The following is a 13881-nucleotide window of genomic DNA, read 5'->3' as shown; positions in this document are numbered from 1 at the left end:
TTTGACCTTGAACATCATTGTTTAGTTAGAATATTCTCATTTAGTTTTCGGTTTCACTAGTAGAAATCTCTAAAATGGTCAATTCTCGTCCATTGGAAGAAAAAAATTGAAGCGATTTTTATTTACGGTGCAATGCGTAACTTCCACGAAATCGAAAGGATTTTCAATAAACGTTTTTCGAATCGTCCTATCTGTAGAAATTATTTGAGGAAACTTATATCCAAATTCACAACTACCAGTAGTCTACAAAACAAAAAGCCCCCAGGTTATCCGTCCATTCCGGAAGAATAGCAAGTGCAAATAATTGGTGAGATGCTAGTTTCCTGAACAGTCTACTCATTCCGTCGCGAATGTTTGTGCGGTGTCTCCTTCTACTGTGTGGAGACTTTTGCAGAGGAATTGGTATCATCCATACAAAATTAAAGTAGTACACCAATTAACTGAAGATAACCCTAATCAAAGAAAAGAATTCTGCGAAATCATGACGGAAACCATTGCAAGGTATCCTACCTATCTCCACAATATTTGTTTCAGTGACGAACGTATTAGTATATAAGTATTATTAAGAAATAATACTTATCTTTTACGTTTCGGAGGCCAATATCTGCCTCCGTCTTCAGAAATGGATAAAAAAATAAAATAAATAAAGAGTCAATTAAAAACCAAACGAACATACGAACAGCTTCACAAATTCAACAACATCCAACTAAACAATTACCGACTCAACATCCAACGACACCTTTTACAACTAACGTTATACCTTACATTCCAAGACTATCTGAAAAAATAAGACGAATTGGAAATAGATATGATGTTAGAACTACTTTCAAAACAAAAAATACACTGAGATCTATACTCACACATACAAAACCCAACAACACTGAAGAAAAAACAAAAAATTGTATTTATAAAATACCTTGTTCTTGTGGTAAAAGTTACATTGGTGAAACCTCAAGAACATTGAAAGTGCGTGATAATGAACATCGAGATTATATAAAAAATAGACAATTGACAGGATCAAACTTATCAGAACACATTTTAAAATCAGACGGTGAACATCGGGTGGAATGGAATGGGACAAGAAATATTACCAATGAGCCTCATTCTAAGAGTCGTAAGCTAAAAGAATCAGCGATATTCTCATGTCTGGAGAGAATTGTATTTCGAATAGCTCCTTAGAAATAGACCGTACTTGGCTACCCATCTTGAAGAAAACTTTGGATAGTGGCGAAATGGCAACAAACTGATATCGGAGAGTACCTTGTATTACATCGAATGTTTCAGTTGTCAATCAACAACATTGACAATTTCATGTTTCAAAACTTCTTTGACATCTGTCGAAGAAGTAAAGAAATAAGCTATCAAAAAAGGAATAACTGCGTATATATTCGAATTTTTTATCCATTTCTGAAGACGAAGGCAGATTTTGGCCTCCGAAACGTAAAAGATAAGTAGGTATTATTTCTTAATAATTTTTTTGATAGGCAAGATTGTTAAATACGACAAGTTACTGATGAATAGAAGATTTTTCTTTGTGAAAAATACTTTGATTTTTACGCAGTAACTTATCGGGGTAAACTAAAAAGTTTGCCCTTCTACACTTGTATAAAGTTCTCTATTATAATTTTTATATTTTTTCAGATTGTGGAAGGTAACAATTACCCAAAAAAGGTCGATAAAAAACTGATAACTAGTTGTTCAAATGCTTCAAATGTTATATTTTAAGGAGTGATTAATTATTGGGAAAGTTTTTGGCTTTTTACTTCTCCATCTTGATACAAAAAATGTGGGAATCTTTCAAAGAAAGAAAAGAAGCAATCAATACATAGATGTGTGGATCATATTTTTGTATCAAAATGGATGTAGAAATCCAAAAACGTTCTTTCTCATGAGTTAAGGAAAACTTCGACAAAAAATGGATATTCATTTGCTGGATTATTAATGTAAATCAAATGTCATCTCAGGTGAAAAATGTTATTATTTTTCCATTATTCCTTGAGGCAAAGCAAGGAATAGCAAAGCTAATATAATTATGAATTTTTCGAGTAAAGAAGGTTGTATCTTCGTCTGACAGCGATAATAAAAATAGTTCATATTAACTTTTGATCAAATAATTTTGCTGAATGAAGTAAGTATTAATGTTACTTTGAGATAGTAACTTACGGCGGATACGGTTTTTTGGTTTTGCCGATATCGGTCAATTGATATTTATTCAATAATGAATGATAAAAAGAAAGACATTATGTACCAATGGATGGGAAATAAAAAACGAACCAAAAAGTGAAGCATTGTTGATCAAAGATCAGACCATGCTGGGTTGAACCACGGCAGTTGGGACCCTGTCTTGCACCTTCGCAGTTCTAAATAGAGCTATATGATATTGGATCAGGAAATGTTTTGTCTTCGGACTCTGGTCTTATCTGGTTATTTTTCAGTGAAAGATGTGTTTCTGACTACATATTTTGTGATTGATATAAAAGCTTGGCTTTGCAACAGACCACATTGACTAGAACGGGTTGAGGTTTCAGTTTTTTGTAGATCCCATAGACGGCGTCTTCGTTAGGGAAGATGTCCATGCTTACTTATAGAGTGGATTGGGACGAAAATGATTCTGATATTCACAAGAAGCGATAACTCCCTACCTTTCTGATTCTTGGTAAACTTCAATGAAATTCAATAATTCCACCACATTTTGGAAGTTACCCGTGGAATGATGGATATACAAGGGTCAAGCAATTTTTTGGAAATGAAGATCAAGGATGAGTTGAGTTTGAAGTTATTCGTTTCTCCTAAATTTGAAAAGCATTCTTACAGTATACAAGAAATATTGTTGTCCATGAACTGAAGAGTAATAGGATTATTTTCTGAAAGATATATCAGATGAATGAATTGAAAAGAGGATAATCGTCCCTGGTTGAAAGGGTTTCGAATGATTGTTGAAATATACATGTGTGAAACAGTACAATTCATTCCTATGCAGTATGTCTGTACTGTGAACATTATACTATGTGGACGTGATTAGTCATTCATCTTCCTCTTAATTTTCGAGCAGTACAAGATATTGAAGTCGGAAATAATTCACATGGATGGATATCAATTTTAGTACTTTTTGATAGTGAATAGTGTTTCATCACTCGTCGTTGGAAAGGCGAGTGATTAGCAGTTTCATATTCATTTTAAAAACCTTCAAATAACCGATAAATATCAGAATTTCAAGAAGAATTCCATTCGAATCTGTCTGTTCACAAAGTAATTTCCTACATTATGAAATGTTCCTGGGGTCATTTCGATGCAAGCGCTTCTTTTTCTATCCACGACTTCTGAAAATGAACTGCAGTTGTTTATCATACACTCCAGATGTCATGTATCTCCTCAAAAACATCGACATGCATCATATCAGGTGATCTAAATGCCCTTTTAGTAGACCACGTCTGCTTGTCTACCGGTTTGGATGATTGACAAACTCAAATGAGTTCTCAAACTGATGTTACGTTTTAGCAAGGTGATGTTGATTCAAAAGAGGCTAAATGACAATTATTCAACCCGGTGCTAGGTTACCTGATATAAAGTATATGTTGAACAACTGCAATCTTTTCAAAGTGCTTAATTATAATAGAAGGTTTACCTAACGAAGTTAACCCAGAAACACATTTCATAACCGAACTGAATTTATATACAAACTCCATCATTGCGAGAAAGTGGATAATGAAAATTTTGAGAATATTTGAACTGAAGTGAGTTTTCAATGTTGATATGTATCGTTTGTTTGCTGATCTTTGAAAATAATATACAATTGCTAATTACTCAGGATCGGCTGAGTTGATTTACAAAAATGCAAAAATGTTTAATAGATAATTGAAATACCTATCAAACGAAGTACACTCTTTTTCATTTGAGAGAAACCGTTAGCAGCGCCCTCACGCAGACGACTGATGCATTACTAAGAATGATATCTTTTAACGTACATTTTGCCTAATCGTCACCTTTTGTCCTTCGAAATTTGAGAGGGGGAATTTATTCACGTCGCTTTTGCCCTATTCCGTTTTCTTTTTGATATAAACTGAATTATATTTGGTGATATTAACAGATGCACCTTCAGACACAAAATGATGGTCGAACTGGTGGAAATATTTTATTATATACATAGACACAGAATACCTACTTATCGCATAATGTAACATTTTTTTCAATAATACATCAAAATCTCAAAACATCAGTTACTTGGTATTTATAATCGAGAAAATGGTTTCTTCTAGTTCAAGTCTTAGTTTTATGTTGCTCTTGTCTTTCATCAGCATTCAACCACGATACTCTATCTGAAAAAATCATTGCTATAACTGGGTTGAATGTAATTGTTTGATGACCCTTGTTGGTCATTTTGTGCGCAACTTCACAAATTCCGATCTATTCAAGAAATAATTCATTGTGGGATTCTCATTGAACACTTTTACAAAAACGCAACACGTGTTTTGCTATACAATATCTTCTTCAGGCGTATCTTTACTACCGAAACGCCTGACGAAGCTCGCCTTCACTCCTGAGACGCCTGAGGAGGATATTGTACTGCGAAACAAGTATTGCGTTTCTGTAAAGCTGTTAAGTGAAAATCTCACAAGTGTTTCTTGAAAACGTTCTGGATTCCCATCAAGTGTAGGACGATTTCATTACGAATTTTAAACTATCCAAAAATTATTTGAGAAAGAATAGTAAAATATTCAAGTGAAACTATATTGATAGATATTCACGGAACAGTTCAAAAAAACCGTCACACGTGCTTCGCTATACAATAGCTGCATAAGCACCCGACCAAAAAATACTCCAATGAATTAACTACAAAACAAAATGACTGAATATATTTTTGTAAAAAAAATAATTGAAGGCAAATACTCATAAAAAACGACAAAATTCTGAATTTCATTATAATTTCTACTATAATAATAGTTGAATCAAAACATAGAACATAACACAGACTATAACAAAAATGTAGTAAGTTGATGAAATTCTTCAATATTGATGACTGTTGTGGATATTTATAGCAATGTGCCAACAATTTTCCAACATTACTCCTCTGGCTTTAAAATCCGTTAAGCCAGTTGCAATCGTTAACTAATATTTGATTTTCACGCTATAGATTCTTTAATATAATCTCAAGCTATTGTTGATGATTTCCAACCTATCAATGTAGCAGAGCTTCTGTGAATACAATGCCCAGTAAATTCTTGTGGGTTTCGTAAATTTTTTAAATTTCTCCATTTCTTTGACATTTTTATAAATTCAAGAATACAAGACCGTTGTTTGTATGGTTCACCATCGGTGTATTTGAAAATAAAAATTGCTAACCAGCCTAATGGTCTACAATCTTCATATTTTCTGTAGCAGGTTTAATGTTTCACTACAATAAATGAGCGCATTTTTTTGTCTTTGTGTCAGGAAGAGTAATAAAAGATGTTTTTACTTGGCTAGTTTCCTTGCCTCGCCAATAAAGTGCTAGCCTAGGCAGTAAATCTGTTACTTCTCTGCATAGTCGAACAAATAACTATCTTTTGAGCTTAACTTCTTTTCTACATCAATTCATCGATGAGGGCCCGTTTGACCAATACCAATAATTGATATACCAAATAACCCTAATAAGTGTTTCAATCGCGACGATATCATTACGAATACGTTTCACCATTATCTTATCCTGATGAAAGTGCCAGTAAGAAAGTCAAAAAAAAATCTTAACATCAAATTCTCAATAGTGTTAACAACGAAGTTATTGTCTCATGAACTGATCTGCAGGTGGTGGAAGATAGCCCTAAAAGCCGATAATACAGCTCTATTACGATGAACACTTTTCGAGTCTACTCACAGGATATATGGATGCAGGTATGCAATGAGGAGTTACTACTTCTACTATCTTCTACCACTGCAGGTGGTAGAAGATAGCCCCAAAAGCCGATAATACAGCTCTATCACGATGAACACTTTTCCGAGTCTACTCATAGGATATATGGATGCAGGTATGCAATGATGAGTTATTGTTGTCATTGGCAATTCTTTGAGTTTCCTGTTCGAGCTCTTGTAGTGAGTTGGTGCCTTCCAAACTTATATCTGAGTCAAGTTCAATGGTAGCATCGAAACCATCTACATGATCCTGAAATTTTGCGTTTCTTGATGATACAAATTCATAGAACTGCTGAACATATTTGGGAATCAGTTACACATTTTTTCAGATCTTCCATATTTTCAAGAGACAAAGGTCTTCATGTGGCCATAAATTCGTGAATGATAAATGTTGAACTCTATCTTACGTACTCTAATACGTAATTCCAGTAGGAGTTTTTGATATTGGGTTATAATAGACTGCAAGTGCGACAGTCATCTTCACTGAAATGTGTTCTTGTATGTTGGTTAACAGTTTTTGAACAATCATTGTCCAGATTTGGGACTTTTGAGTCTGTTTCCTTTCTACAATAGTGCGGAATATGTTTTGAAGCTCTGATCATCTGTGCATCATTTTCCACCGCTCTTCTTTCCTATGTTGTCAATGATTTTCACACCATTAGATCATTTTCTCAGAGCAAAATTTGCCTCATACATTTCTTTTTCCCAACTCCATTATATATTAGTTCCTTGATTCATATTGAGTGTACCTGTATTCTTAAGCCTTCCTCCACACAATCGTTTGTTAGATCGTAACAGAGAATATTGGGAGGCTGGGTGGCAATGGTCGAGACAATATAGATTCCCAAAAAATATAAGGCGTTTGAGATTGTTATTCATTGATATTTCATTTACATTTTTGACTTTGATCATCCTCTGAGATACAGAAATATTACTAGTTTTTCCATAACGGCTCAGCAGGTTCCAAAAACAACAGTAGTGACACTGACGCTGAATATACCTTATTGGATTGTATTCCTATTCCTACAAGAAATTCATATAGTTCTTCTATTGACAGGGGAAGTTAACAACACTTGTGAAAATATTGCTAAAGCAGAGTACAGCAATTGCAGAGTACAGCAATTCAGTATGTGAATAAAATAATGACAGAACTAATGGAGCCCTGTATTTGTTCCTAACTCACATATACACAATAGTTTTTCTTATTGTAATTAGTAAATGGACGAAAAAGTTTGTTTTATCAATAACTTTAATTATCTGGGAAATCTACACTTAACAAATGAAAGAATAGGCATTTCAGAATGGAATAGAAACGGGAACAGCATTTTTCTCATTATCATCATCCTACATTCAAAGTTCAATAAAACGGAGTGTCCTGATTCAATAGCTGGTTGAATAACCGATATATTGCATGCGCTAAACTTCCTGTGTGGCGAGAGATGAGTGACGAGTTTTTCCTAAAATCGAAATATGTATATGTATTTATCAACATTTCAAAATTATAGTGCTGTAAATATAACAATTATACTTCTAATATATGCACCGCGGGTCGACTTCATTATTGAAAGTAACATTTTCAGAATAACAAACAACCATTTGAGATCATTTGGATAAATAATAATGAAATTTGTGAAAAGTTAATGAAAAAAATAATAAATTCAATATTTTTATAGAGCCTGCTATGTTTTTTCTTTTCATTCAGCTCTGTTTACTCTGGACACCTACCCAATTCCTCCATCCTGGAAAGTAATTATGCAATAGTAGAAATACGACTTTATTCAAAAGGTGCAAATTCACCAAAATCAAAAAACATTCGACCTTCTTGCTTCCACTAATTACATATTGAATATATTCCATTATCTAGTATGTTGAATGCAGAAACCTATAAGTTCTCCTCTAGTTTAATCTTTTTCTTGAATATGATCACTAGGTAATAATATAATTTAGGAAACAATTAATACATGAATAGCATTTTACGAGTGTTGTTCATGACGAAGAATTTCAAGAACGAGGTTCAATGATGAACGAGAACGAGAATGTTTCCTACCTATTTGCCAAACTCAATCACCTGTTTATGCAGCTGCAGTTTCGTAAAAATGTATCATCTTTCTCTCCAACCGGAGTCTTTGAAATCTACTAGATACTCGTTAGGACAACAAGAGGATTGTTCCAAATTCTTGGGGTTCTTGTTGAATACTCTTCGTGAGCAAACTAATAGCAGAATCAATACTCCTGCATACTCTAGATTGAATGATCCTGTACAGTCTGTCTCGTCTTTGTAAATCTTACGCTGGAAAAATCCTCACTTGTTTATTTTGACTAATAACCAGTCCGTGGAAAGCTTATTGTTAAATCATCTGAAAATGGATCTTTTAACAGGTGATGATCGACTGTATTGCCAAATATGCGACAAATTAACTGACTGTTATAATAAAACAAGTATAGCCGAGGCACCAGTGACTCTAATAACAACATTGATGATCTTCAAACATGACTCAACCTGTGAGGGAAGCACCAAACTCTTACGAAGGTTCAGAATAGATGAACACTTCAATCTAGCAGACCACTATTACAATCTTCATGCAGTCATTATTCACTGCGGTTCTGGCGTTGAATCTGGTCATTATTATGCCTTGATAAAAGACAAAACGTACTGGTTTATGTTCGACGATAGTCGTGTCGCTAAGTGTTCTGGCGAAGCAGTGAACTTAGTGCAGCCTCTGAATACACCCTATATTTTGTTTTAGAAGAGAGAGGAAATTGGCAGATCAAGATCTTCAGATTATGTGGTGCTGCAGGTTTTTTCGGGTTCTCCTGCACTTGAAAAAGCAAATGCGCCAATGGAATCAACGAAGTCGCCCCGGAGTGCCAATTATTTTTTGTTATTGTCGATAAATAGCAAACTTTTTTTCAAAATCCTTCAATGGAATTTTTTTGATCATTATTCTTCAATGCTGATGAAATTTGAGTTTACTTTTTCAAAAAAATCTTCAGAATCTTCGATTTTTTTTCCATTCATTTTGATAGATTTTTTTTCGATACTGTGATTGTTTCCTGATAGTTGATTCATTATTTTCGAAAGACTTTTTTGACTTTCTTTCGATAATAATTCTTTATTGTAATTTCGTTTTTTATTTTAATTTTTTCTAGAGTGATCAGAAATTTCGTTCATCACCTTGTCACCTCTGACAATATCTACGTCAGTCCTAGACGAAACGTCAGGTACAAAACCTGTAGATCAGAGTCAAGAAATCCGGAAAATAGCTTTGACACAGAAGAAGGTGAAAAGACCACCACAGAGTTACTTATAAAATTATAAGTCGGTAAGGCAATATTATACCAATAGAGTATATCAAAATCCAGAGTTATGTATGCTTAGGGGCATACACTGAAGCTTAGGGACATGTACTGTAGTTGCTGGATTCCATCCAGAAAACACCCATCCGCCTGATTGTAGACGAGAACATCACTTGTAACCTTGATAGTCTGGATCAGCAAAGAAAAGTTGGAGATTTGTTCCTCTTCTATAGATACTTTCACGAAAAGTGTTCAAGTGACTTGGAACATTTGATTCCACCAAGAACGGTACATATCATAAATACATGGCGACCTTTGGCTGCACATCGTTTCTAGGATCAACTCAGTACACCTCGAACTTCACTGCGTTTATGTGGAATGAACTTCCTGAGAACTTTTTTTCAAATGAATTCAATCTCCAGCGTTTCAAATCCAATGTGAATCGCTATTTTCGCAAAGGCATCGCTCTTAGAGCGCCTCAAGACTTTTCTTGTAGTGCTTGTTTTTTGGGATCGATAGGGATGGAGATCGATAGCTTAACATTCCTTTCAATACAAAATTCACATACCCAAGTAATGTTCAGTTTTTCATAATTATATCGCTAATTTATATTCATAAGTATGATTCGAAGAAGATTTTACCAGTGTCAGTGAAGAAAGAATGGATACATGCAATAGTATCAATTATTCAGAACACCGTGTTTGTTTTTCAACAACGCCGACGAATAATTCATGAAAAAATCCAAAGTATACAATTTACATTTGGTCATAACTTCAATTCGATTTCAATATCGGTATTTTCAATCGTTCTAAATATAATTAAAAATTTACGTAATCTTTCGTAGAATATATTTGCATCAATTATCTTTTATTCGGTTATATTCTGAAATAATGAATCATCACCTGATAATAGCAATAATGTTCATTAATACGTAGAGAATGTGACATTCATTTTTGAAACCGCTTGGAGCCATTATATGTCGACTTAGTGGAGTTTCCGATATAACTCATTTTCAATTAAATTCAATTCAAGGTAATTTAATTTCTCATGAAAGCTTATTAAAGCGTTCATTCAAAAAATCCTAAGATAGTGAGAGGTGAAGTTAACTTCTTGAGTGGTAATTACCAGAGTTGTTGTTGAACGGTGGAAGGGAGATTGACTGAATGCGAGTGAATGAAATTATTGTAATAATGGAAAAGGGAATATAATTTTTGAAAGTATGACATTCGAAATTCATAAATGAATCATCAATTTATGAAATGAAATACACATTATAAAAATAAAGGATAATTGAGAAATATCATTAATGTATTACGACTTAATATTATTCACTTATTTTCACTGACCGTCCACCACTATCTGATTCGATTCTAGATAGACTTTTTGCCATTCTGTTCTATTAACAACCAACTGCAAATCCTGTTTTGCATCACTAATAATGATTAGATAATAATATGTCGCAAACATTAAGTACACATAGTCGAACATTAAAGATTACGTTTCCAGAACTCGCAATTTCTCGAACAATCCTCAAGAATATCTAAGAATTTCCAGCGTCTTTTTTAGAAAAAACAGGTTGTATTGATGGAATCTTTCCTCTCTCCAAGTCCTTCAGGGAGATCTTTTTCACTAACACTTTTTTCATACCTTCACTATATTCTCAATGTTTTCTCGCTCCCACTTTTATAAAGGATGTTGACCAATCCTAGTTTAGTTTCATTTTTTTATGTAGACGAAGTGAAACGTATTTCCGAAAATAATTCAAGAATAGGATTTTTTCAAGATTTAGCAAAGTTGCTTTCATCATTAACTGCAAAACCTCACCATCTAATAGTTGAGAGGATCTGGACAGCTTATCAGAAGTATTTGAAAACAATTTCATTTTCAAAATAAAAAATCACAAATTGCCTAAAGTTCAATCTGAATTTCGTATGCAATAGGTATGAAAACTGCTTCATCGGGAGTAGGTACTCGGAACACTTTAGCATCCCAGCGAATTAGAATGATTTCCATAAGTGCAAATCAACCAGCTCGGCAATTTCTGATTGCCTAGAGTTTATCTACAGTACCTACGCATATTATAGAAATAATGCTCTAGAACTGTTCTATGACCGTGCATAATTTGTTAATTATGGAAATGAAAGGGTTAGAAGTTGGGGGTATTCTGCTTCAATGGATAACATCTTACTTAACAAACAGAACACAACATAGTAGTGAAAGATGTGAAATCACATCCAAGAATAATAATTACAGGTATTCCACAGGGTTGAATCTTGGGACCACTATTGTATATAGCCTTTCTGAGTGACATTGATGACACCTGTTCCTCCTTAAATCAAACGATAATATATCCTGATGACACTGATATAATGATGTCAGACAATAACATTGACTTATTAACAGAAAAAGGTAATGAGTCATTTCATGACATAGAAAATGGCCTCAATATCAATGAAAAAACCCAACTATGTCCGGTTTCTGCTAAAAAACATAAATCAAAATTATGACTTATACTCAACCTCATCTGGTAAATTTATACAATCAATGGAAACCATCAAGTTTTCAGATGTTACTCTGGATCATAAGCTGATCTGGTAATCACACATCAACACGCTATATTCGAAATTGAGCACTACATGCATATCTTGATATCTAGATGTGATTTCGAATCGGGGCGGTGTAAAAATAACCAGGTTCAATTCAAAGTCACGAAAACCCAGAAACCGGTTTTCTTTAAAAAGGTAAATGTCTCTGAACTGGATGTATTAATATCACAAAGACAATTCCGCTTTCCGCTTGGATAAGTTCGGTGAGGATTAAAATGGACACCGAAATATCTTGGCACAATCATGTCGCTGGAATTGCAAAGGCTGCTTCTCGAAAGCCTGGAACGTTGTTACGAACCAGAAAACTGTACCCACCTCAGCAACTGTTGATGCTCTATAAAGCTCAGATCAGACCTTCCTTGGGGTACTGTTCTCATGTATAGAGCTCCGTCTCTAAGCACACTCTGAAGCGGCTAGATTCCATCCAGAAAAGAGCCATCCGCCTGATTGGAGGCACGAATATCACTTGCAACCTCGATAGTCTAGAACATCAAAGAAACGTTGGATATTTGTCTCTCTTCTATAGATACTTTTACGGGATGTGTTCAAGTGACTTGGCACATTTGATTCCACCAAGAGCGATACACATAAGACGGCTTGTGTTTTGACCTTGAAAAAAATCAATAAAAAATTTGCGAGATACTGTATCAGCAGACATCCTGAAACTACTATATTTTGAGATCGCTCAGTCTACTTTGCAATATGTTGTGATCTTCTGGGGTCCTCTTGTCACTTTGAAAGAGCACCTTTATCTCAACAAAAGATAATAAGAACAATGTGTCACGATCATCCAACTACAACATGTAAAACTCTATTCAGGAGTCTCCAAATACTAACCCTTACATGTTTGTATATCCTTGATCTGATTATGTACATTAAAAAACCAAACTGAACTTATGAGGAATGACACTCATATGTATAATACTATGAAGAAAGACTTTGACAGTCCTATGCAAGATCATCAGTCTGAAAATTCACCAAATCATATCGGTATTAAATGTTTCAATAAAATAAGAGATATAATAGATGTGAACGATACTCTATTCAGAAATGAATTGATAAATTTCCTTGTTGAAGAAGTATTTGAAGAATTTTATTCATATATTCTGATACCTCGATATTGTGGAACTGGCTATTGTATGTATAATTTTTTTTGGTTGTTTTGCGACTGAACAGTATATTAACAATTTATTTGCTCGTGTTTTGGATACCTTTTTTTGACTCGTCTAATAAGTTTCATACACGTGTGTATGTATGATGCCTTGCCTAATTATTGATGAATAAATTCCATTATTACCATTATTTTATTATTATTATTATAATCTAGCATCAGATTCATCCTAGCTATTGATGTAATATATTCTACTCAAATTCGAACGAATGAAAACACTGTCTAATGTCCACTAGTTATTTTATTCCTTTCGGATTTTACCCCGTTATCAAGTATAAAACTAAGATGTAAATTCTAAAAACTATGTTATATAGGTTACCTAGCTTATCAAAAAATTTCCTATATAACCTAGTTTTCAGATTTCACATATTGGTTTCATACTTGATAATGGGATAAAACCCGAAACCGGTCGTACAAATAAAATAACTAGTGAAAATTAGACGAAAGTATTTTTATTCATTTCATTAAACTACTCAAATTCAATAATGAATAATTGAATAAACTTACAAGACAGAATAAATGTGAAACAAAAAATGGAGATGTACGATACTACAGAGCTAATTTCAAGTTTTAACTATCTAGGAGACGAATATATAAATTATTTGATTTAGGTATTATATAAATATACTAACGAAAATAATTCGGTATCGATTGTTTTACCACAAAGGTTATACAAGAGGCTCCATGAAATGGTAAAGAAATATTGAAATAGTTTTGTGTTTTAATGAAGCCCTCGTCCTCTATAGAGCCTTTTGCAATCAACATTAATGATGAACGTTTTGATATTTTTATCAGATGAGAAAATATTTATTCTGTCTCTTCATGGAGATAACTCTCAGATAATTTTTCCGTGAACCTCCGGTATTCAAAAATGTTCTTCTTCAAATAATAAAAAAGAAACGTTCAATGACTCCTATTCAC

At 33.7% G+C, this 13881-nt stretch overlaps 1 protein-coding gene across 7 annotated transcripts in view; it reads right to left on the bottom strand.

Annotated features, from left to right (window-relative positions):
- Window positions 1-4119: 4119 nt before the first annotated feature.
- The window catches only part of LOC111505216 (casein kinase I), a 33006-nt gene continuing 23244 nt past the window's right edge, over window positions 4120-13881 (bottom strand). For 3 of the 7 annotated variants that reach the window (XM_074184673.1, XM_074184664.1, XM_074184693.1), the window contains one exon: window positions 4120-4316. Coding sequence is in view for 4 of the 7 variants with exons in the window: in XM_074184664.1 (XP_074040765.1) it covers window positions 4258-4316 (59 nt within the window). In the remaining 3 variants the exon portion in view is untranslated. Of the gene's footprint in view, window positions 4317-7117; window positions 7344-13881 lie in introns of those variants that run through there. The other 4 variants (XM_074184677.1, XM_074184689.1, XM_074184667.1 and 1 more) reach the window with 2 other exon arrangements.

This window comes from Leptinotarsa decemlineata, unplaced genomic scaffold (assembly GCF_025532065.1).
Source record: "Leptinotarsa decemlineata unplaced genomic scaffold, Ldec_3_MD MMD2_P_RNA_scaffold_2, whole genome shotgun sequence".
NCBI lineage: Eukaryota > Metazoa > Arthropoda > Insecta > Coleoptera > Chrysomelidae > Leptinotarsa > Leptinotarsa decemlineata.
Note: the sequence above shows the minus strand (reverse complement) of the source record. Positions and strands in the feature narration are given on the sequence as shown.